Here is a 25,866-nt window from a genome sequence, read left to right as displayed (position 1 = left end):
TACCTCTCACAACCCCGTTGACCTCATCTAGCAGGGCAACATAAGGTTCTTTCAGCAAACGATGACCAATACATGACTCGACAAATGGTTCACGGCTCAAAGCATCAGCAACTGTATTTCTAACCCCTGGCACATACTTTAGATCAAAATCATATGCCGCGAGCTTCGCCACCCATCTCTGCTCACAAGCATCTAAACGTGGCTTTGTCAAGATGTAGGACAAGGGGTTATTGTCTGTCCAAGCAGTGAAGTGCCTTCCTTTCAGCCAGTGGCTGAACTTGTCACACACGGCCCATTTAAGCGCCAAGAACTCTAGTCTGTGCGCTGGGTAGTTCATCTGAGACCGTGACAATGTCTTGCTGGCAAAGGCAACAGGATTCCGCCCAAACACAGCGAAAGCTTCATTGCTACTAACTATAGGCTTATGATCGTATAGTGGAACTCTTAGTTTTCCCAAATAAATAAAAACAAATATTGATTGAAAAATAAAATGGCAACAATACTTATCACGGAAAATAAAATAGAAACATTACTGCATTGTGGTTTAGATAACAAAAGAAAAATTAATTCACTTAAATGCACATTCATGTAAATATAAATAAACCAAAGCCAAAATTCCCTTTTACGTACAATAGTAAATGGAACAATGCTGCCATCTACTGGGCAAACTTAATAAGCAATATGTCTTAAACAGAATTAGCCTGCAGCTCAACCATATACATGTTTCAAAGTACACATACCTGCAATAACATGGGACATGAATAACCATGGGTTTCAGCAACAGGATTCCGCCCAAACTATTGAGAGAAGTTTCAAAATTATTAGACACGACAGCCTCCTCTAGCTGTTAGCCGCTAGCTCCACGTGTCCATTTTTCTTACCGTCTAATCTATTAACTGCAAAACACGGTCATAAACCTGAAATCTACTCAAATACTACCGTATGGGCAGTTCATGCAGTTAGTGCACTGTCATATTAGCTTCAATGAGGATTTTCAAATATGTTTTAAACTCATGCTCTGTGAGAGCGGACGGAGAGGAACTTACCACAGCGAAAGCTTCATTGCTACTAACGATAGGCTTAGGGGGTAGCCCGTTTACCAGTAGCAGACTTCCGCTGCGGATTTTCAAAATAAAAGTTCCAAAATAAACCCATGGTTGCGATCCCAAGTTTAACAGGAATTTAACAACAACAAAACCATATCCATTCTTTTACATCGTTACACAAGCAGAGATAAGAGAAACATCGGTAGCCTAGTCACCAGAAATCCCTGTTATCCAGTGTCTGCCAAAGCTTACATGTTGTTGGACGGATTAAATATTGAGCAGGCAGTCACATGACTTCACTCTATTTTAGGTTAAAACATTGGTTTCGCTGAACTGTAGTTCTGCTGAAATGACCCGTTTTCCATGTCAACTCTATATGCACATCTGTAAGGGGTGAAACACAGAACTTCAAAATACCACAAATTATTCAAACAAGGTCACTAGAGGTCACTTCAAGGAGGTCAGAGGGCTTTGGCCGAGCCCGTAGCGGTTAAAAGAGACAGACGTGTCAATGCTACACATCATGTACAATATGAATCTACTGTATGTGGGCTGAAGGCCATCTGGTTGGGGGCTGTGCAGTGTCTCCTCCCAGCAGGCAGCTAAAGCTGAGCCAAGACCCCAGGCCCAACACCCTGCTGGACTTTGAAATCAGATCTTTATTGTCCATAAAGCCTCAGCCAAGTATGAAGAATCAGCCCTCCCTAACAAAACACACTTATCCAGCAGAGCGAGGGGCAAGATGAGAGAGAAAGTGGGGCAGAGAGAGTGTGTAAGGTGGGTGAGATAACACCCAGTATAAAGCACAGTTCAATTGGCATGCTTATGCTCGCAACTATGCTGCAGTTATTTATAGATCATTGAGAGATAACTCAATTTTCATAACTTTCTAATTTTGTTGTGGTTGGTTCCAGCCGGCATATCAATGCAGCACTCTCCACGCAGCACAGCTCTGTCTGCTAAAACATCACACCATGTTCTGTTCCTGCCACTGGAGGCCAATTATCTGCTTCAGCGTGACTATGTGTTATGTGAGCTCCACAACCGAGAGGAACGAGGCAATGGAGACACGAAGCCTTACAGCTCAGCTAATGATAAACAAAACTTTCTGCAATCCGTATACGTTTGTCACTCCACCGGCAGACACCTTTCAGTTACAATAAAGCAATGAAAAAATACTGTTGCTTTGGTTAGATGCATTCAACTCTTTTCTTTGTGTAAGTAACAAGTTTAAACAGTTAGAGGTGCCAACATATCACTTCTGAGGAGTTGTGGATGCCAGAAAACACGGATAACATCAGGCCGAGCGAGGCCAGGATGTGAGACAGAAGCTGAACGGATCAGTCAACAAAGTCCGTTTTGAACATTGTCTCAACAGTTAGAAAAACATCATTAGCTGTGCAAGAAGGCTGAATCAAATTAACACTAAGTTCCTGCTAATCTAATATTGCCCTAAGGTATTCTTCACACTGGTTTGCTGCGCTGCTGTTTGTACCAACTTGCTTTTTCCACTGCAAATCACTATCACGTCATATGAACTGTCAACCCAGCGGAATAAGTTTGAAGTGTCTGCCTGTTACCTCAGAATGGCTTCACAGACACGATGGTTTGATCCACTGTGGAGAAACAGACTGTTGTAGACCAGTAGCCTGCAAACATACTGGTGCAGCTTTACTGTGAGTTATCAGAATATCAGAGCTGTTATCACAGATCTGAATTTTTGATGCAATGCATCATGTCTGACAATAACAGCGCTGTCTGGAAAGGAGAATCACAAAGGTTCATCGCTGAAGCAAACTGAACCCAGGTTGCACTGATCTGATCGTGCACGTAATCAATAACCCACTCTGACTATAAAGCGGCAGAGGGAATGACCAGCTTGAGGTCATCACTTGGAAGCCATAAGCATGAAAATTTTCACCATCACTAAATTGCACCTGACAGATTTTGGCACAATCGCAGCCAAAGTTATTGGGAGGACAGTCTACTGCTGAAGGAACCCGAGAGACATTTCTGACCCACTTTGGGCATCTACAGTTTTGAGGAATCCATCTTCATCTGCTCTCTCTCTCTCCATCAGTGATGGGATTACAGTATGAACCGGCAACGGCGTCTGAACCCAATCAATATGAGTCAAAAATCAACTGGAGCTGTATTTACTAGACAACTTTCTCGTTTAATTTTCTTCATCGGACAGAAGCCAGTGCAAATTTCTTAATGTGTTATTAAATGTCTATTTCCATTGCCGACTATTATTAAATAACTACAAAGAGAAAGGGAGCATGACTAAAACTGCTGCAGAACAAATGTGTGCAATGTTCATTCTGCATTTCCAGATGTTTGCTGTGTGAACATTAAGAATATTAAAACAGTCACAGTGAAACTTATCTATTGTGAGTTAATCCATCTGATCTTTTAATTAATAACGTGTTGATGGGCTCTGATTTTGTGCAGCTTTTCATATTTATAGATGAATACTAAATTCTAGCAAAGCGTAAATGCAGTTTCTGGGCTTTTGCATTTGGACCTGTAATCATTAAAACATTTAATATCAAAGCAAAACCGCATCTGTACATCACTTGCACATCAGCACAGTTTTAGCAGTTTAAACGGCTTCAAATGTGGGTGATGAGTCCCTCTAAGATTACATTTTCAGCAGTGTTCGCACACTGAGACTGTGTGGAAAATCATATGAAATTACTTTGATGAATTTGAACGTTCATTCTGTTTTTATTCCTTTTTTAGAAGAAAAAATCACGTCAGATTGAAATTTTGAGGAAAATGAGGAATAAATTCCACAAAGGACGGTCAAGTCAAGTTTATTTATTTATTTATGTGCAATATAAACGCAATATAAACGCAAATGAAATGCACTGATGTGTGTTGTAGTCGAAGCTTTACAGCACTTGCAAAGTTTCCACTATTTTTGCCCCTTTGAGCCAGACTCGTTTGCAGACTGCGGTCGTAACATTATGAGTAAAATATGAATTTGGGTTATTGTTACAATCCAACGCGCAGCTGCTTGAGTAGCGTCCGTGGTGGCTTTGAGAGTGTGGGTTATGGTCTGTGGAAGGACAGAAGTACGTGTCAGGTTGATTTAGTCCGTGTTTAACTTGTGACTGATTGCATCACTGCAGTGGAACATAGTCAGGTGTGAGGGCAGCACAGGGGTGTTGAATTTCAATGGATATGCCCTTGGCCAGATAGGTGATCACACATGCAAGTACCTACAAATATACACAATATTAAAATAACTTCCAACGTGCGACATGTGTTTCGTTTTTAAAGTCTTTGCTTTAAACGATTCTTAAATATGAAAGTGTGAATTTAACGCGTATAACCTTTTGGCACAAGCATCAAAGCAGTGCCATCGCACCTGTGCTGACGTCACCCCGTGATCCCCTCAGCTCTGATTTCGGGTGACCGTAAACACTGCGGGCTCGTGTCAGCCCCCCCCCCCCCTCTGTGCGCGTGCGCGTTTCCTCCTAAAACTAATTGCAGTTTCGTTCTCTCTCCTTTCTGAGTGACAGAGGATTTCGCTTCGCCCCGAGCGACGTCACGCTAAGGTGGGAGAGCATTTTTGCTGCCTTCATCATCCAAAGAGCCCACACTGACAGCCGTCGCGGCAGAGACGCCTCTACCTGCAGCCGGTGAGCACCGAGAATTACCGAAACTTCATCCGGGCGTCATTTGAGGGCGAGCAGAGTGGGGCCAGCGGGGCTCCGCGCCTGAAGACGTGAACTGTTAGACATGTGTAAGCGCTCCTCTTCCTCTCTGACTCTGATATGACAGTTTTTTTTTTGTTTTTTTTTTAAGTAAAATGAGTCAGAGCCGAAGATCCTCACGAGTGGAGCTTTTTCACGCGCTGTTTCGCAGTCAGATAAGACTTGAGTGTTTTCGGGATTCGTCCTCGGTCCGCCCTGGAAGCATGTAACGTGCTGCGACAGATGGGGCAAAACGACAATGCAGAGGTTAACCACACCTTTGAAAGCGGACATCTCTCCAGTAGCCTCTTGACCAACTTTGTTGCGCATTAAGATGCGCACGGCCGACGAGCAGTTGAATTTTTGCGCTCTTCTTGACAGTCTGTAAGCGCGCCTGCACCGACTCCAGCCGCAGACAGCAAGCAGGGACTTCCTATGTATTTAAGAAATAACTCGGTGCTGGCTGAGATCGTCACTCGAAACTTTGGTGGGGAGTCTCTTTGAGGATTTCAACATGACGGCTCGTCTCTCGCGGATCCAGCTGGCTCTGTTCTTTATCTCGCTTTGTCCGGTCAATATCATCGGACTGTGGTGGTGAGTTTGCATTTACTACCACGTGTTTTTCGCTGTCTGTCTCCCGTCAACCCAAAGCTTCGTGTGATTTCTGCGTAATCGCGGTTTTTCTATTTATTTTAAATCTAAATAAACACACATATATATAAATATATATGCGCAGTAGCATAACATTAATAAGTGATTAATGATTAGCACATTTCCCAGCAAACTACCCGAATCCAAGAATGCTCAAGAACAATCTAAGGTGCTCCCAGAGTGAGAGACTAAACCTGAAGAGAAGACAGGGAGGTGAGGGAGGTGTGTGCATTTCATTGTCTGCAGCGATAGAGAGGACAGGGAGATCGGTGGATGTGGTGTTGATGGTGTGTGTGGTATGTGTGTGTGTGTGTGTGTGTGTGTGTGTGTCTGTGAGTGAGAGTTCAGAGGGAGGAATGTCAGGTGGCCCTCTGGGCTCAGTGGATATGTCATCATAAAAAAATCCCTATAGGCTCAGCTCCACAAGGTGTGTGACAGTTGGACAGACAGACAGAGAGACAGACAGCAGATCAGCTGATAAAATATTTTCTCTTGGTGAGGGTCTGTCTTACTGTTTCAATAGGAATCAAACTCTCTCGCCGTCTCTCTCTCTCACACACACACACTTTTGTAGTGTTTGAATGTGCAGCTTTGTGATTTTTTTCCACTTGAATCCTCCCACTGTTCATTCACAGCCCAGTCAAGGTCAGTGTGGGATGTAGTGTCATGGAAGCTGTGTGAGTTTATGTCCTTGCATGACTGGTAGATAGAGCTCCTCCACTTTGCCATTTTTCCGTCTTACTGTAGAAAAATAGGTTTGTGGAGGTAATCTGTGACGATAGTTTGAATTAACTCGAGTTCTCTTTGTTAATAAAACATAAGAGTCTCTGCTTGTCTATCCACAGGCTGCACTGTATCTGTTACAGATTGTGAAAGTGAGCAAAAATAAGGGGGAGAAGAGAGAATGGGTTCAAGTGTTACTGGTATTTTACATCCAGTACAAGGTGTTTTTCTTTTTACTATAATAACTAATGTGTTAAACAGTAATTTGACATCAGCTCACGCCATTAATGCAGGTTAATAACAATAATGCGTATACATCTTCATTACCACCACATCACAGTTTTCCTTTACCAGACTTTAATATAAGAGACAGAGGTCCTTTTTTAGGCCAAGTGTTGCTGTTGGGCCAAAACACAGTGTTTATTATTTAGCCAGCAAAGTGAATGGCAGCCAGAAAAGTGCTGATCTTTTGCTGAGCTGTGCTGGTACCCAGCTGTGGAAGGAAAGAGAGAAAAACAATGTCCGTACAGGGTCAGCAGTCTGTTTCGTCGCCGTGAATTCATCGCTTTATTTGGGCTAAATCTGCTCATCTCAATGCAAATCAGTAAGCGAAAGATTCCTGACACAGAGCTGTGCTGTTATCTGTGATGTTGATGTCACTGTTCGGCTGGCAGTGTGGGACATTTGTTTTAAATAAGACTGCAGAAGAAGAGAATCAGTGCGAAGAAATCAGCTACTTCCTTTTTATCCCCACTGACATACGCTGTCATCTTCTCTCACTCGCTCTCTAGCTCACTTACACACTTGCTCACACACATAAATGAGTGGGCATATATGCACCAGCACATACACAGAAACGCACACAGTGTGGCCAACTGTGGAGCAGTGAAACCACACCTGTGGATTGCTCTCCTGTCTGCCAGGACAATGATTCTCTCTGTTGAAAGATGCTGTTCATACCATCGTACGTCTCTCTTTCTCGGTCTCCTTCTGAATGTCTCTGTCTCCTTATGTCTTTTGCCGTACTTGTCTTTTGAAGGAAAATGCCTATCACGCAGATAGGTTGTTGATGAAGGAAAAGCGAGAGCTGCAGTGAGAGACGAAGAGTGAGCGAGATGAAATGCTGGGAGATAGCTGTCCTTTCAGTGCCTCTGCTGATTAAAGCGCTCTAATCATTTGCCCTGAGAGCAGAGAGCAAAGCTCAGAGACTCAGACACCAGTCAGGAATGTCTTTGCTCTCTTATGCTAGTTTTGACTGCAGTGCTGAGCAGGGCCAGCTTTGTTGTGCGCCACAGTCCTGAATCGGCGGACGGCCTGCGCAGAGCGTGCCACAGGTGCACACACACACGCATACTGCATGTGTGTGTGTCAGCGCTGCATGCACTCCAAGATATACAGACACACTTATTCAGTCACACATTATGGTGACTATATATATATGTATACGCGCTCATATGCACGCAAACAAACACACACTCGCACAAAATGTATAGTGAGCACTGCCATCATCAGCACGAGAGAGTTTCATTATAACAGATCTTATCTTGTCCTGGGCTGAAAGCTAAACGTGTAATCAGCACCAGGCAGATGGGGTAAGATAAACATTAAATGACGATGTGGGTTTGGCTTTATGTGCAACAGAGAACTGACATCAAATTGTTTATGTGTGTGTTAGTGTGTTTCAGCATATATTTTGGTAGACATTCAGGCCAGCGGTATATTATAATGTCAGAAGAATGCAGAGCAGAGGAGAACGACTGTCTAAGAAATGTCTAAATATCCAAGAATCGAGGAAGAGGAGCGAATTAAGCCTCGGTGGCACATGTTAGGACCTCCTTAAAAAACAGGTAGAATACCTTTGAAGATGAAGAACTCATTACGCGCCATCGCTTCCTTGGTTAATGCTCAAATCAGGCAAACAACACCTCCAAAGACAAAAATGAAGAAAGACTACCTTCACAGACAGATTCGTCCGACATAATTAACCAAGCTGAGCACTTTTAGTGCCTAAACAAACATCTAAATAAAAACTCAAAAAGAAAAGAGTAAGACTAGTAGTCCAAGATGGGACACAGACGCAGGTTTCCTGGGTAACAGTCCGGGAAATGACAATACCCCATCTGAATGTGGACTATTTTATCTGCGAACATTCTTGTGTGTGATCTGCGCAACTATGATGATTTAATCAGGTGATACCTGCACACAAAGCCACATGTGCAGGAGTGATACCAACTAATACCGTGCTGATGTTAGCAGGCGCTGTTATTTACTTTGATGCCTTTCACATTTAGGTGTCGGATAAGAACGCGGGTTCGATTCCCGTCAGCCTGTTCTTAAAAACCGCTTGTGCAAACCCTTCGAAACCTTTTACAGACGTTTAATCTGCTGCCTGCATTTCAATCAAATGGTAGAAGTATGTGCCGAGGCTGTTTCGCTCATCTTAAACTTTGAGACGTGAATAACTGATCTGATCTAAAAATCTGAATCTGAAATGGCAGAAACATCTTCACACATTGGCTTAGTTTATAGACAGATGTCACTATGGCAACCACAGCTTGGTGGTGCACGTTATTCTTAAAAGGAAAGAGACAGTTTAGTTGCTCTAAAGCTTTATTTTATGTGTCATCACACCTGCGACACACAAACAGGATCTGCCTTCCATGTTCCACGAGTGCTGTTGAGCTCTTTCATGCAGTCATGTGAATATGTCCATATTTTGACTCAGAAATGTATCTGTTAATTGTCACTGGGTGTGCCACGGTTGTTAAACCAGAATAATGTTTTTCTCGTGACATTAGCGCGGCGTTGTTGGTTTCCTGCTGGTCACATTTAATTGCCTTTGCTTCCATTATGAGTGCTGAAACTTTTTATGGCAGCAAATGTCACCGTTTCAGGCTCGTTTCACGGCAGCGTGTCAGCAGGATCGAGCGTGTTTGAAAGCGATCGACACGTTCAGGCTGAGAGGACCGAGAAACAGCGAAGCCGAGAACCAGGAGCTCGTTTTGAAATTTAGTTTGGGAACAGCATGTTTGAATTTGCACACATTTACATCACATGTGAACGGTTTCCTTTTTGTTTTCTAACGAAGCCCAGCATCTTGTTTCCATTTTCACACTCCTGCCGACCCTTTCCCTTTGTCTCGTTTGCTCCGGCGTCTCAGACTAGCGCTTGTCGTGACTGTATTCATCTGCAGCATACTTGAGGGATTAAGGGGGATGAAATTCACTCATTCATGGGTGGAGTGGAAAAAAGAGAAAGGCCCACAGCTCCACGGTGGCGTGAGATCTTTAATGAGATATGAGGTCTCTATGAGTGCCAGTGTTGAATCCCTTTGTGACCTAAAAATAATATGGTTATTATATAATTATTGCCATTGTGAAAAACTATCAGTCCAAGACCTTTGATCATGCCTGACACCTATTTTTTAATAAAGAGTACAAAGAAAGAATCTGCAGACCGAACTGCAGACAAACTGTAGATGTTTAGCTCATGATTGGAGCAGCTGAATATTTGTCATAGCAGTGATCGTTTTCCTATCAGTGCCTTTGATTCGAGTACTTGTGATTCTCAGCCTTGTTTTATCTCCGTCTGCCGCGTTCCTCTGCCTGTGCCCGGCTCTTTATCTTCAAGAAGAACTGTTCATGCGAGACAGTGTTTCCTCAAAGCTGCTGATACGATCAATGACTGAACTTCCCTCTCAGTGTTTTGCACTGGGTTATCTGCTCAGGAGCTGTATCATAAATGACTGACTGAAGAACAGTGGCACTTTGCATGAAGAGGATCTGATTACTTGCCCGGCTTTGAAGTTCCTACTTGGACGTGTATGCAAGCTTTTATCTGTGTCTGCACTGTAAGTGCACCTGCGTGGATCATCAGCATTTTTCGTGACATTACAAACATTTTTTTCCTGCTTTTTTTTTTGCACCTGAAATCCGCACTTTTTGGATCCACGGTAAAGCGAGTCCAGAGTCTCCCCTTCCTCACACTGATGCACACTATAATGTTTCAGTCTCCAAACAAGGGCAAGAATGCCGGGCACTTACAGCACGTTGATCCCATCATTGAATTAATGCACCCCATTTTTGGGTATATCTGCAGCAATGTGCTCTTCCACCTGAGTTCACCTCACTTCCATCATTCCCACTCTCCTCGTGCCCTTTGTCTAAACTTCTGAGTCTGATGAACCCACGTTACCCAACCGATGTGCAGCCAAAATTCAGGCATGATTTCTTCCTACTGTGTCCCAGCGTTGCACGATCGTGCTTTGATGTATCCATTTATGTCGATATCGCTCCTAATTGTTAAAACTTGCAAAAGCTCTGAGTTTAATTAAGTTTACTTTGTAATGACTCTCTATTTAGGTCATGCCGGGGCTTGTTTCTGCTCGTCGAGAGCTAGCTAATTATTATAATTATATTAAGGTATACCATAACAATTGTTATGCAGCTGAAGACGGCACTGTGTTGCGTGTCACAACCTTAAAGGGGAACTTTATCTCTCATGTCCAGCTCCGTTTGGGAGCTTTGCTGTCAAAATAATCCATATTTATCTCACACTGGGCTTTCGTGCTGCCACTCAGTGTTCATTTGCTCTCTATAAAAAGCTGTTCGCTCCCATTTAAGGCCAGCCTCTCTCGAAGGCAAATTTCTTCTGATTGGCTGCCTCTGGCAAACAGAAGGTTCACAGCCAGAGCTGTTTGCCTGAGATGCCCATGGTGACGTATCTCTTTGATAAATGGATGCATAAGCAGAAAAATGTCAAACGGACCATTTAGAGAGCAGTCAAAGCCCGAGCTCACAGGTGTTAAAGCCACACACACACATATATGTAGCCTCCTGACTACTTTTTTTGTCAAATTTGTCGCATGTTTTGAATCTTTAAATAAATGTTTATATTAAGCAAAAAGAAGAAGAGCAAACACAGTTTTTATTAAGGGAAAGAACCTGTCCAAACCTACCCGCTCTGTGTGAAACAGTAGTTGCTTCCTAATCTTAATAAATGCTTTTGCCTTGTCAGCAAAATCTCCAGCTGTTTGTGATGTGCTGGTGATGAGTCTTTCTGTTGTGGAGGAGCTTTGTCCCACTCTGCTTTACTGAATAGTTTTAATTCAGACACATTGGAGGCTTTTCCAGCACGAGCGCCTGTTTAAGGTCAACTAAGTCTGATTTAAGTCCACACTTTGAAAACCTTCATTTTGGACTTGCTGCAATAGTCCGCTTAACCTTCATGTCATGAACTGATGGTCGGACATTCTCCTTCAGGATTTTCTGGTAGAGAGCAGAATTCATGTGGTCCAGGTCCTGAAGCAGCAAAGGAGCCTCAAACCATCACACAACCACCACCGTGTTCGACTGTAATCCTGGGAAGTTTCAGCACAGTTCCAAGTTGTCTCCATGTGTGAACGTTGGCTCTCACTGTGATTCGCTGGAGTCCCAAAGGCTTAGACTTTGCATTACTTACTTGCTGTTATTTGTGATCTTTTGGCCCCCTTCATTTTGTTGGACAGCCTCGATTTAAGTGATTTTTTTTGCAACAGATCTGGCAATAACCAGGTCTCTGTGACATTGATCTCAGTTTTTAAAAAAACATGGTTAATCAAAGAAAACTCAGGATTCAACCTGCGGAGATGATACTGGACAGATGGGACAGTGTGCTCGCCTTCGACAGCCGGGAATAATGGGGCTTTTTCACTGTATGTATACTGTACAAGTATAAATACAAATACAAAGCAGATTGCCTCGTGGGAATAAGCCGCTTATCTGTGTAGGTCCGCTGTGAGCAGCAGCACAAAGAGAGAACAAAAGACAAGATGCTTTCTTAAACCAGGGGTGTAATTTTCAGGAGAGTTAGGGGGGTTATGACCCCCCAATAATCAAACCCAACCAGCCAATAAAATGATGAATTATCTTGCATTATTTCTTTACTCATTTCAGGTATTACCAGCAAAATAGTTGCATGTTTAATCATCTGGGAATTTACCGAGATTTATTTATTTATTTAGACAGAGATCTTGACCCCCCCCCCCCCCCCCCCCCCCAATGCTCAGCACAAAGTTACGCTGATGTCTTAAATGCTATGTTCATCCCGAGAGCAAAACTCTGAATGCATCACAGAAGGTGTGAAGTGAAAAACCTGTGTTGTGCCCTTTTGAACAGGGAGACAAGGAAATAACATGATTGCATTTCATAAAGTCAGCATGTGCATGGAGTAGTGTCAGGTGGAGTAATATGTAGTAGTGAACAAGGGATCCTGGTGCCAAATTTATCCTTTAATAGTTTCCTTTTTAGCCTCTCTGGCTCTCTCTCCCGATATCTATCTATATATTTGTTTGTGAGGCTCCAGCTGTCTGTGGATTTTTCAAATGCCGTGGACAGAAGTCGGAATAAAACTCGAGTGCATTCACTAGTTTTACGGGTCTCCCATTATAAAAGCCACCCTGGTTTTTGCGAGCTGCTGACAGAGCGGGCCGCGTGCACGTGATGAGCCCTCTTGCAGACATACGCACCAAGGAGCGTCTTGCCTTTCTCACAGCCCAGACAGACTGCAAAGACGTACACCTGCATGCATAGACATAAATGTGACATTTATCTCTTCCTCGCTCTCTCACACATGCTCCCCGGTGGCAGTGGGTAGATAATAAGTGGTTTTTGGGAGGGAGTGTATGTTGCTAAGTATTTTACCTGTACCTGGTAATTAACACCTACACACTGTCTGTATGTTTCAATTATCTGTGGGATCACCACACAAACACTCATTGTAGCCTCACAGCTACACTGTTTACACAGAACACCTGTAATGAAAATACAGCATTGTTTCCATAGCAGTGTTTTCAACACACAGAAGTAACCACAGAAGAAATGGAAGAGTGGGTGTCCCACAGTTGTGTGTGGAGATGCCAGTGCACTTTCAGCATATAACATGACATTCGGCTTTTTCCCATTGTGCTCTCTGTATAATGGATGATTATTCGGGATTAGGTGCTTTACAAATGTGTTCTTCTGCTATTGTAACATAACAAAGTCCCGGTGGTACCATATTAAAGGTTAAATGGCCTGTGTTTGTATAGTGCCTTACTAGTCCCAAAGGACCCCAAAGCGCTTTACACATCCAGTCATCATCCACACATTGGTGATGGCAGCTACATTGTAGCCACAGCCGTCCTGGGGCGCACTGACAGAGGCGAGGCTGCCGGACACTGGCGCCACCGGGCCCTCTGACCACCACCAGTAGGCAACGGGTGAAGTGTCTTGCCCAAGGACACAACGACCGAGACTGTCCAAGCTGGGGCTCGAACCGGCAACCTTCCAATTACAAGGCGAACTCCCAACTCTTGAGCCACGATCGCCTCTTTCAGCAAAGAGGCTAACACGAGCTTTCTTATGTGTGAAAGATACTTAATTCTGTCGTCCGCTGACATGTTGGCCTGCCATCTAAATTATTATATCAGTCTAAAAATAGACAAAAACATGCAGGAACGACCGCAGGAGCCTGTGCTGGGTATCAGACCGCCAGCGGAGAGAATTGGCGAGTGTTTGTTCTGCTTCTTAAAGCAAACTCTCAAGGCAGAAGGATGATATCAGGAGGTGCTATTAACAGGAACGAGGCTGAATGAAAACTATGGGTTGGCCTTTTCCTCGCCCTCGCTTTCTCCTTCCCTCCCTATTTAATTGTAAAACCTCAACTTATGAATCACATCTGCTGGCATCCAGGGACAAAAAGCATGAAAAGATGCAGAGCAGACAAGGAGTAGGTGTTCTACATAGGATAAACTGGCAGCAGGCAGAGATGAGAAAAGCAAAGAGTGGAAATAAAGTCCTCTCATGAAGTCACTTTCCCTGTAGTGACACTGAAGTGTCCACAAATGCTGGCAGTGATTCCACGTGGCAGAGCCAATTCCCCCTTTCCCATTAAGAGTTAGAATAAACTATTTATCTGTGTTATATACACTAATCTGTCAAAGCTGCTCAGGACGATCACAGTTGTATTCATCAAATGCAAGAAATATGTATATACATATTAATGTTTTAAATATTTAAACTTCATGAAGCGAGCTTGATTTATTTTCCCTCACATTTAAACATTTTTTCTTCTTCTTTTCTGTAATATAATATGTGCAGATTCCCTGAAGGAGCGCTGCTTTGAGGACTCTGTGTGGTTTAAGCAGCAAAGCTCTTAACGTCTCTAAAATCTACAGAGAGGCTGTATCGTTAGGAAATCTAGAAAGACTGCCGTCTGCTTTACCAAAATCAACTTAAGCAGCATCAAAATCAACTGTAAAAAGCCGTCCAACTACATGACTTCCAACTTTTTGAGGACCGCACAGTTCCTCCGAGCGCAGTCCAATAACAGAATCTAAACTTGCCAATCTGACATCAGAGTCAGGATTCCTCTGGGAAACTATGCTGTTGTCTCCCACATGCTGATTCAAGAAGCACATTGCCACATGGCTGAGATGTGGTGGGTAGAGGAGCCAAAGAAAAACCTTCTTCGACTGATGATTGCAGAGTTTCCCGAGTGACAAGATAAGCCGTGTGAACTCTCTGTTGTCATAACGCTGCTTAGAAACCATTCTTCTTCTTCTTGTCTAACATTGTTCAAACAGGGCGGTGGGCAGTCCACTGGTCATGGACCCCAACAGCATTTGCAGGAAGGCAAAGCGCCTGGCGGGGAAACAGGCTGAGCTGTGCCAGACTCAGCCCGAGATCATCAACGAGGTGGCCAAAGGAGCCAGGCTGGGCGTCCGGGAGTGCCAGTACCAGTTCAGGTACCGCAGGTGGAACTGCACCAGCCACCACAAATACTTTGGGAAAATACTTCAACAAGGTGAGTGACTTCGTCTGCCTCTTCTTAGTAAAATGCATGCAGTCTTGAAGGAATAGTTGGAAGTAGTGCTGCGAGTTAAATAAGAAGATTTAAATCATTCTCATGTCTACCTGGCGCTACAAGCCAAAATTCAATTTGAAGCTGTCGTGTCTTCGCGGGGTTACGATTATAGCCGCTGTCCTTGCATCAAGTTGAGGTCAGAAGCCTGCCTGATGGCACTCGAACAAACAAGGGCAGCTGTTGTATGTCTGAGGAGACGTATTCACACTTGACTGACTCTCCTCTTCATCAGATTGGGCATGCCTGAAATGATCAGCTAAGAATGCCCTTTCTCTTAACATCTTTCCTAAGATCTCCTAACATCTTCCTCCAACTCTTTGAAGTCTGTAATATAACTGACGCAGGGTCACTGCTGGGTCTTCTGCAATTACTGTGTTGGTTTTTTCTCTTGTCTGATTAGATTCATAGAGAGTTTCTTGTCTCTCCGTTGACTTGCATTACAGAGGACCTTTATCTTTGTGTTTAGTTAACAAACAAGGCACACGTATTATTAATTTACAGCAAAGGAAACACAACGTGCCAAACATTTCATTAAACTCATTTCTGCCTCAGTGGGGGAAGATGTGCAAAATGAAGTTTGGCTCTGATGTGTCATAATTCTAGATAGTAACATACTAGAACTGCACGATTGCCATTAAAATCCAATAAGTTTCCCTTTTGGAGCACTTTTGATTTCATGTGGCCTGACAGTAAGAAGTGCGTCCCATCTAAATGAAGGTAAACACAATAAGTTTTTGCATCAGGAGGCATTTTTGTTCCTTTCAGCTGAGACAAAATCAAAATAACTAACATATTACGCGGCTGAGAGATTTCAAATACCCATTAGATGTGTCAGATATGTTTACTCACCCCTACAATCAACACAGAAGACCTGCGAAACTGAAGTTTATGGAGAAGTTTATGTTTCTTTTAACTTTAATAACTTATAATTATAGATGCAATAATGCTCTCAATGCCTTCTCTTGTTAAGCTCTACAGCTCAATAACAGTGTGACATCAGAAAAGCCATTTTTCTGTAATGAAGGTGGACCAAAGACTGATTTTGTTTTCCATATATGAATTTATGACACCAGTCTTGTTGGACAGAGAAAGAAAGGAGAAAAAGAGAGAAGGAGAGAGGAAGGGAGAGAAGAGGGAAAAGGGCAAGAATCTACCAGTAGGAGACAGACTAGCAATTAATCATGAATTCCTGGCTGTCTATAAGGGAGGCCAAAGTGCTCCGCTGCTTTAAAGCCTTTGTCCACAATTACCTGGATCTGCTCTTAATGGCTGTTTATCATAGACTAGTAGCACTACATGTCAAAATAAAAGTGCCTTCATATTTAATGTTCTCTGGCTGTAAGTGGTTTGCTTAACCTCATTGACCTCTACAGTTCTGCAACAACACACTCTTACAGAGACACTTTCATGACAGTTTTTATTTGCAGAAAAACGAAGGCTGCGTTTTGCACGATTTCTGTCAGGTCACGTGCGACAGCAGCACAGCTACGCCGTGCGTAGGTTTGAAAAGGGAAGCTGCCTCGACTCCTTTGATTGCTCGTCTCATTTTGTGTCACTCTCTGCTGCTGTGTTTGTGGCAGCCAACTCATCGATTCACCGCAGGCATCGTGTTTCTATTTGCTTTATTCGCTTATTTTTGCTACTTTTGTTTTACCTACGGTTACTCCAGCAGCCGACTCGCTGGGCACTGTTCAGTACTGTGAGTTTTCTCCCAATCCTAATGATTCTTACCAATCACGTTTCATCCATCTGTGTGCTTTTTCACGTGTACAGTGGAAAGGTGTTTTACTGACTGAGTTAAACAGGCTTCGAATCCTGTTTAGCAAACAGCCTAAGAGCAGTTTAAAGACCTGCGTGATGGCATTTGTGTATTTCTTGCTGTGTTTGTGAAAAGGATTTATCTTGAGCTGCATCGCTGCTGTACGTCAACACGACTCTCTGAGGAAACAAGGAACGACTGTAGCTGCAGTCGGTGGAATAAGAGCTTTGAATTATTTTGTATTAATAACTGTGCAGCACATGCGTGTGTGTGTGTGTGTGTGTGTGTGTGCATATAATGATGAAAACTATTACTCAGTTCGTCTCGGTGTATGGAAAGAAAACGCATATACAAGGATCTATGGTGCAAATGTTTAGTTTTTGATTTGCGTCAAGACAGCAGATGGAAGAGAAACGCTGAAGGTGAAAACTTAGTGTGTGTGTGTGTTTGTGTGTTTATATAACAGGGGTTTTAGCGGATTTCACAACATTACTGAAACACTGCCATTTCAAAACTTTAGTGCGAGACGTCTGAATGAGTGAACACGTTGACACAAGGGCCAACGTGTCCTCACTCCCGTCTCATCACAGACTGAAGCTCGGTCAAGAACTGTGTATTTTAATAAATTGGCCACCTTTTTTGTATCACGTGCAGGGCGCTCTGATTAATTTCATTACAAGTCAGTCAACATGGGAAATCGGCATCATACGATCACAGGCAGATGTGCTCTGCGGGGTCCCAGGTCCCTGTGAAGGAAAAGCTTTTTGCAGATGGGAAAAGGTTGCCTTGCAGCATGCTGTTAATGCTGTGAAACGCTGAATTTTAACTCAGAACACCTGTTGCAAAACCTAACCAGAAGGCTTTTAGTGTCTAAATTTAGACAGGACTAGAAGACGGGCCTGTTTTCTGGTTTGGAAGACAAGTGAACACAACGTTTACTACCTCACCTCCCTGCGTACGTTAAATGTAAATGTTTGTTTGCTGCTTGGGTACAAAAACCATCTTTTAACACAACAAGAGGCACGTTGTCTTAAAAAAGACGGAAAGAAATTGTGTCCTGGCATCGTCAGCAGTTCTTGACGTGGGCTTTGAGAAACTTGTGGGTGCATGAGATAAACCCTGCCAAAAACAAACAAACTGGGAAAGTACCACAGACTGGTTCACAAGTTGTGTCTAGATCTTTGCCCATTTTAAGGCTTGGAGATTAAACTGGATTTAGTTTGAGTTATTTTTATAGAAATTGTGAGGTATCGGCTCCTGTAATTGTGGGGAATCGCTCTGCATTTCCCCACAGTATGGACATGGACTGTGGACTGCTGCTAACGCTCAGCTTCACAGGGTTTGTACAGAATACAGACAAAGGAAGCACAACAAACACTGTCTGTGGGAAAAAAGGGATTCTGGAGCAGCACTGAGCAATGGTAGGACTGGTAAAATGTGTTAAAATGAGAGTCGTTGCCATATTTGAGCACGTGATAGTTGACAGTGTGGATGTGTCCCAGTGGCTCATTTTGCATGTGCATCAGATTGTTTTCTTCTTGGGCCATAAACATCTTACATACACTTATCTCCCAAACAAAGACTTCTGCTTTCTTGACATCAGTCTTTATTATCCTCTCTGTGTTCGAAAACATACAGACCATGGAGCCAGCATGGCTCCCAGTGCGAGCCAGCCCCCATACAGTGATGCTGTAATCACATAGGAGATATTCCAAATTGTGTGTGCAGAGTTGTGTGTGAAATTCTGTCCTGTGTTACGAACCTAGGCCTCTTGCTTTGGGGCTTCACGTTAATTAAGCCGATCGTCAATCATGTCAAAAACGTTGAGACCTTCTCACTAATGATGCTCTCAGGCTGACTCACAGATATGATTCAGATTCTGTGCTGATTGATTGACACACGGGTTTCAGGATGTTTTATTTTCCTGTCAGTGTTTTTAACATTAATGAGCCTTTAAACTGACACTGTGTGCATGGGCGTGGATATTAAGACACGCTGTGGAAGAGAGCCAGAGATTAATAATAACTAATGATTCAATGCAGAGAGGTGAGTGAAGAGGAAACACCCAGTGCCTCATGGGAATCCCCCAGCAGCCTACACCTATCACAGTGTAGCTAAGGGAGGATTCAGGGTCACCTGATCCAGCTCTAACTATACGCTTTAGCAAAAAGGAAAGTTTGAAGCCTTAAAAGTAGAGATAGTGTCTGTCTCCTGGATCCAGGATGGGATCTGGTTCCACAGAAGAGGGGCCTGAAACGAGCATGTAGCCTTCTGACCTCCTGTGAGAGTGAGAACTGCTGAAGTCCAGCCCCAACATACAACCCGTCTCTTCTGATATGTGTTTGGATTTATAGATACAGTTAATTTCCACACATCATATGTGATTATATCAGGAGTTCCCCACCTCTCCTCAAACTGTCCCATCTGGGTGTTCCTTGTTTTTAAAAAGTATGAATCACTTCATGGGTAAATTCTGACAGAGATTTTCTTTTATGAGCAAGTTTTGATCTTACATTTTGAAACTCACTCGATATGACCACAGTTCACCTAAACAAACGTTTTCCTATAGCGTGGATCCTCTGTGCCGTAATCCTTTTTAAGCTTTGCTTGACGTCCCTGATCACGTTTAGACGATGACCTCTAAAAGATGAAAAAGCGATTAAAATAATATGTTGTAGATCCTGCAGAAGGACTTTTTTGAAATCGAAGCAGACGTAGACAGGCCCAGACAACCAGCGTGGCAGGGAATTTGTTTGGAATTCATGTCTGCGAGGAAAATGTGAATCAGGGTGCCTCAAATCATCAAATTTTTGATAGCTTCTTTCCTCCTCTCCCTTCGTTTTCTCCCTCTTCTTTAAGCCTTCTGCTTTCCCCCCTCGTGTATGCTGTCGGCCCATTTTTACAGAGAGGATATTTTTGCCTTGTGCTAGTTGATGCCCTCAAAACTGAAATGTGTGAAAAACATGTCAAACAACACTTTTCATGTTCAGTTTTTGCCGTGGAGATTTCCTCTGCTCAGCGTCGTGCTTTGCAAGCACAGTTGGTGACATCTGGATGGCCTCTCGGCTTGTTTGGACACAGCACGTGTTGCTATCACCATATTGTACGAATGATTTAAGTGCTGCTGTTTCACACATGTGTTTCTAAATAGTTGGAGGGATGCTTCGGAGATGACACAATTTAATTTGAGTACGTTTGCAGTTATAACCTTCTGCCGAATGGTAGGAACAAAAAGGTGTGGTCTGCTTAAGTTGTAACACACACACACACACACACACACACACACACACACACACACACACACACACACACACACATAAACAGACTGGGTGGCGTGCGACAAAACCTGCACACCCCAGCGAGCCTTGATATCAATACCAGCTGTAAGACACCCAGAGATGTCTCCAGTGCAGGCACACTCGTAAAAGTTTGTGTGTGAAAAATATTGTTTTATGCAGTTTGAAGCATTTAACATTTCACAATAGTCTGCTCGTCTTCTGTGTCGTGAAGAGCTGCTGTGTAAAATGTTGGAACCAGCTCAGTAAATCTGAGGATTAGATATGTGAGACGGGACATGCAGCATTTGTACCAGAGTGTGTGTGTGTGTGTGTGTGTGTGTGTGTGTGTGTGTGTGTTACCATTCCTAATGAATCCCATTCAGTGAATCATGCGATATAGAGCTGGCAGTGTTGATAGTGGTGACTGCACAGCCGCTGCCTTCCAGCTCCTAGAAATAAAAATGCTTTTGCTTCATGTAAACTCAGCACACAGTGGTTAAAACAAGATTTTTCCCTCAAACCTGTGAAACTGTTGTGTTTTATTCTCTTCAGAGGTTATTTTTAGATGTTTTTTCGTTTAGTTTATCCTCAGCAGGCCTTACACTATTTAAAACACATCTTCCTACAAATTGTTATCATATTTTTTTATCCCTGCACACTTAACAACCTCACACACATGTGTGCAGTCCTGTGATAAACTAAGAACACCTTACTGCCTCCATAAGAATTGAGAAGGTAAGTACAGCCAGGTGCTTCTAATTAAATGTAAATTTGATTAACTCTTGATGATCAGCAAGTGTGGCCACCTCTGTACATCTGGAGCATTCGTACGTGTGTGTCCCAACAACGTCACAGTCTGTCACAGAACTGCAGAAAACCAAGAGCTACAGCTGAGAGGTCATACAGGCTTTATTTAGCATGTTTAATGTTAAAGTTCATGACAGCACTCTTAGGAAAAATGAAAAAGTATGGCTTGCATGGGAGGATAGTCAGAAGAAAGCGTCTTCTCTCTAAAATGAACATGGCAGCACGGTGCAGGATTGCAAAACTGCATCTGAACAAACGACAAGACTTCGCCAGATAATGCACAGCACCACATCTGGCAAAAAACTCATACTCAGTATTTGCAAGGTGCTCGGGCACTGGGCACACTGGGCATACTGGTACTCGGGACCTCGACCTGATGGAAATGCTGTGATGAAATCCTTCAGAGAGCTGTGCATAAACAAATGTCTGCAAACAGCTTAAAGAGACTAATGTGGTTCCACAACTTACTGAGTCATGCACGACTGCACAGAGTGGAAGCTTTGATGTTTTCACACAACAGTACAGCAGTATCTTTTGTCTGTCTTATTCTAAACCTGAAGAAAGTTTCTTATAATTCTTGTGCTTCTTATACTTATGTTCAGGTCAGAGGGCAACACTGTTGTTTTTGGCGATGCAGCTCGTGAGGTCTAAATAAACCTCTTTGCTCAAGCAGCAGGTGCTCAGTTGTGGTTTAGTCCCCATCAGCTAGCATTTGTTAACATACTAAAATAGTAAATATCACATACACACGCGTGTCGTTATTAACTTATGATAATATTACTTGCTAACGTGTTAAACTGTAAATGTTTGGTTTTGTTCTTCTATCCTGAAGATCGACATTCAGAAGGCCAATCATTCAAGCCCTGTATGGGCTTTGGCTGCACAGCACATGGTAGCAGCATCAGTGTGTTGTTATTGCTCGCCATAAAAAAAAAAGGGCAAACACACAAATCTTTTTTTATTCCAGTTTGTTCTGCAACAAACGTTCAATTTAAAGTAAGAATAAGAGCAGTGTTCACGTGCATTAGCTCTCAGCAATTTTTTATAGCTGCTCTTTTTCTGTCAGGTGATGGACAATAGCTGCTCTAACCCCGGATAAAGACACGCTGATCTGTGGGTGGCAGAAATGCTGAAGCACCCGCGGGGAGACAGACGATCGATTTGCAGTTGTAGTTGAGCACGGCTTTAACCAGCAGCGTTAAGCCATGCACTCGAAATAAACCAGCAGCTGTGGCGTGTGAGAGCTTGTGTGTACGATTATGTTGGCCTGAGAGAGAAATAGCCGTCCTCAGCACCACAAAGCCAGCGACGCTTCAGTTGTCGTAATCGAGCAGGACTGAGAGAGAAGCGCTCTTATCCTGTTCCCTGGGGCTGAGATATCGACTGATGGGATGCAGAGACAGATGTGGAGGGATGCTTGTTGTTTTATTGTCCTGCAGCTGACTGTGGAGCGATACTGACCACTTAATGAAAAATATGTGTCCAAATGTTGTGAATCCCAACTTTGGACAGTTGGACTTAAAAACTAAACTCATCCCACCAGAAGAGCTTCATGCACATATTTTACATGTATGTAAGGCTTTTGAAGTCTCAGTTGTTGCAAGTCTGTCAGCTGAGGTTTGAGCAACAATCAGAATCAAAGAAGTTGGACACCAGGTTTCCAGTCAGGTTTGTGGAGCCAGATGAAGTTTTATGACATCCAGCATTTTACATGAGAGACATAAGATTTGAGATTTTGTTACGACCCATCAGCAAAATCAGCTCTGTATTTACGGAGCATCACCCATATATGAACACTCGGTATTCAGAGGTCACCAACTTTCAGCAGAGTCAGTCGCTACAGACCTCCAAACTTCGTGTGGCCTTCAGATTAACTCGAGAACGGTGAAGCTTCGTGGAACGGGCTCACAAGCTTCATCCAAACCTTACAATGCAAAGCGTCATATGCTGTGGTGGAAAGCACGCCACCACTGGACTCCAGAGGAGCAGAGACATGTTCTCTGGAGTGACAAATCAGCATCTGGCAGAGTGTGGGTTTGGTGATTGCCAGGAGAACAGTACTTGTCTGACTACCCTGTGTTTGGTGGGGGGGTGTTTGGTGTTCCCAACTTTGTGGGAACACCAGTGCACAAAGTCCATAAAGACATGAATGCATTTCTGGAAGGACGGTCAAAAATTCCCATTAACACACTCCTAAATTGTGGAAAGCCTTCCCAGAAAAGCTGACGCTGTTATAGCTGCAAAGGGTGGGCCGACATCACATTAAACCCTGTGGATTAAGAATGTGATGTCGCTCAGCTTCATATGCGTGTGAAGGCAGACGAGAGAATACTTTTGGCAGTGTAGTGTGTATGAGATCGAAACGGCACAGAGAATTGTCCCCTGGGGAAGATCTCGCGAAACGGGGACTGGAGATGAGGAGAACTGTCCCATTGCAGTAGAAAATGATGAGGCAGGAGCTGTAATGCTTGATGCCAAGGTTCTATAAGGACATCGATGTCGCCTGTATTAAATCTAAAACTCACATCCAGAAGATTTAGAAGAGAAAATGTGTATGGCGTATATTTATACAATCCTGTATTTTACATGTTTGCAGTGGGGCTGTATAAGTTGTCATTACTATGAATTCCTTCAAACTCTGGTAAAAGTCATCAGATATCTGTGGAATTACTCTTTGTGAGCACTTTTGTAATGCTGCATGCAGACTCAGTAACCGAACCCCCTCTTTTGCTTGTACCTGTTCCTGTAGATATCCGGGAGACAGCTTTTGTTTATGCCATCACAGCCGCCGGTGTGACCCACTCTGTGACGCAGGCCTGCAGTATGGGAGACCTCCTGCAGTGCGGCTGTGAGGCCACCAGGAACAGACCGCCTCCGAAGCCGTCCTCCTCTGGGGACGGGGTCAAGTGGGAGTGGGGGGGCTGCGGAGATGATGTGGAGTTTGGTTATGAAAAGTCAAAGCAGTTTATGGATGCCAAGAGGAGGAAAGGCAAGAGTGACATCAGGACGCTCGTCGACCTGCACAATAACGAAGCTGGCAGACTGGTAAGCAGTTTCACAAAGTTTCTGTATCCTGTTCAAATGTAGTAAGAATGCATGTTTCACCTGCTGATAAAGTTCGACAAAGGTGTCGGTTGTCCATTGGAATGCTTCTTTCCATTCCACTAACATGCGAAAAGAGAAAGCCGCGGCCTCCAGCCATATTTGTGTCGTGCCGTAAGCTGATATTCTAACAAGAATCGGGTTTCTGAAACAAAAAAAAACAAGAACGTGCCCGGCGCTTTGTTTTTGAGCCTCGGAGGCAGCCTTTCTACTGCCACTGTAGAAGTTAAAAGTTCCTCTGTGTTGTGAATTACCACCATGATGGTCTTACCGCGCTACTGGAAGATGAAGGAGCAAGTTTAGTTTGGTGTTTGTTTATAAGAAGAACACTGGCAAATCTTCAGGATCGCATTTCCTTGTGCGGCGTTGTCGCTGTTTGAGTTCGTTGCAGAATTGTTAAAAGATGCACAAGCAACACCGAATTATAAAGTTCACTTTAGTTGGGGTCAGCGGCAGGTAGAGAGGAAGAGAGGAGGGTTTTTGGGATGCAGTCCAATTGTAGCATTAGTGAACAAACTGTTTGAACATAGGAAGAAAAATTCCCAGAGGTTGAGAAATAAGCGTGCTGCGATGCGCCCAAATGTCTGTTTATGTGCATGAATGCATGTCTACTTTTATACACATTTGTGTGTGTGTGTGTGTGTGTGTGTGTGTGTGTGTGTGTGTGTGTGATGGGTTAATTATGTGCATTATAAGTGAATGATCTGTTGTCAAGGCTTGTTAGATGTAGGAAGGCCAGAGGCAACGTGGAGGGAGAGGGGGGCTGGGGAGTTAAATTCCTTCTGAATAGCGTCTGCTTTTATCTTACCTATCTATCAGTGTGTGTGTGTGTGTGTGTGTGTGTGTGTGTGTGTGTGTGTGTGTGTGTGTGTGTGTGTGTGTGATCCAGGGCCTTTGTCTGTCATATATCATGAAAACACAATAATAAATTCTTCTTAGGCGAATTAGTCATTTGTCATAAGCAGCTCGGCTTCACTTCAGGGTACAAGTTAACTGTTTTTGTCCTTCTTTCTGCTTGATAAACCCTCTCCTCTCTTTTTCACCTGTCTGCCCTCTTTCACCTCCCTTTTCCCCCCTTTAGGCAGTAAAGCTCTACATGAGGACTGAGTGCAAATGCCACGGACTGTCAGGCTCGTGCACGCTGCGCACGTGCTGGAAAAAGATGCCGCATTTCCGTGAAGTGGGCGACCGCCTGCTGGAGCGATTCAACGGCGCCTCGAAGGTGATGGGCGGCAATGACGGGAAGACCCTGATCCCTGTGGGCCAGAACATCAAACCTCCGGACAAGCAGGATCTGATCTACTCGGACGAGTCTCCGGATTTCTGCCTCGCAAATCGAAAAACAGGTTCGCTGGGAACAAAGGGGCGTATATGCAACAGCACGGCCATGGACATTAGCGGCTGTGATTTGTTGTGCTGCGAGCGAGGCTTCCGGGAGGAGACGGTGGTGTTTGAGGAGAACTGCTTATGCCGTTTCCACTGGTGTTGTGTCGTCCAGTGCAAAAAGTGCATGGTTCGAAAAGAGCTTAGTCTCTGTCACTGACGAACTAAAGTTTAAAGTAGTCAAATTACTTTGTTAATTACAACTACTTTTGTTACTTTTTGAAGTTCTTGCTTTAGTTTGGATAGCGTGAAAGATGCAGAGGATCTCGAGTTTATGGTTATCAAGCTCAGTCAGAAGTTGAAACAATGGAAACAATGCCATATCCTCCTTCCACCTGCAGTTCAACAACATTGCTTAATAGGAGACGTTGCTTTTATTCCACGATATTCTGCAGGGTAGTAAGAAGATTAAGGACCTCACTATGGCCCATATTCCATTCCAGTGCTCATAGACGTACTGTTATCTAACGGTGTAATGCTCATAGACTTGACATAAAAGATGGACGTAGCCTCTGGATCTAAAGAGTGAA

General features: G+C 43.6%; 1 protein-coding gene across 1 annotated transcript; it reads left to right on the top strand.

Moving 5' to 3' along the window:
• The first annotated feature begins 4,585 nt into the window (after positions 1-4,585).
• wnt6b (wingless-type MMTV integration site family, member 6b) lies at positions 4,586-25,648 on the top strand. The gene is made up of 4 exons (XM_085434755.1): positions 4,586-5,344; positions 14,727-14,947; positions 23,601-23,896; positions 25,035-25,648. Exons 1-4 carry the CDS (start codon positions 5,265-5,267, stop codon positions 25,494-25,496), a joined length of 1,059 nt encoding a protein of 352 aa, XP_085290881.1. The 5' UTR covers positions 4,586-5,264; the 3' UTR covers positions 25,497-25,648.
• The last annotated feature ends 218 nt before the right edge of the window (positions 25,649-25,866 follow it).

This window comes from Copadichromis virginalis, linkage group LG16 (assembly GCF_057382275.1).
Source record: "Copadichromis virginalis isolate Kocher_CV1m ecotype Utaka linkage group LG16, C_Virginalis_male_GT1.1, whole genome shotgun sequence".
Taxonomy (NCBI): Eukaryota; Metazoa; Chordata; class Actinopteri; order Cichliformes; family Cichlidae; genus Copadichromis; species Copadichromis virginalis.
Note: the sequence above shows the minus strand (reverse complement) of the source record. Positions and strands in the feature narration are given on the sequence as shown.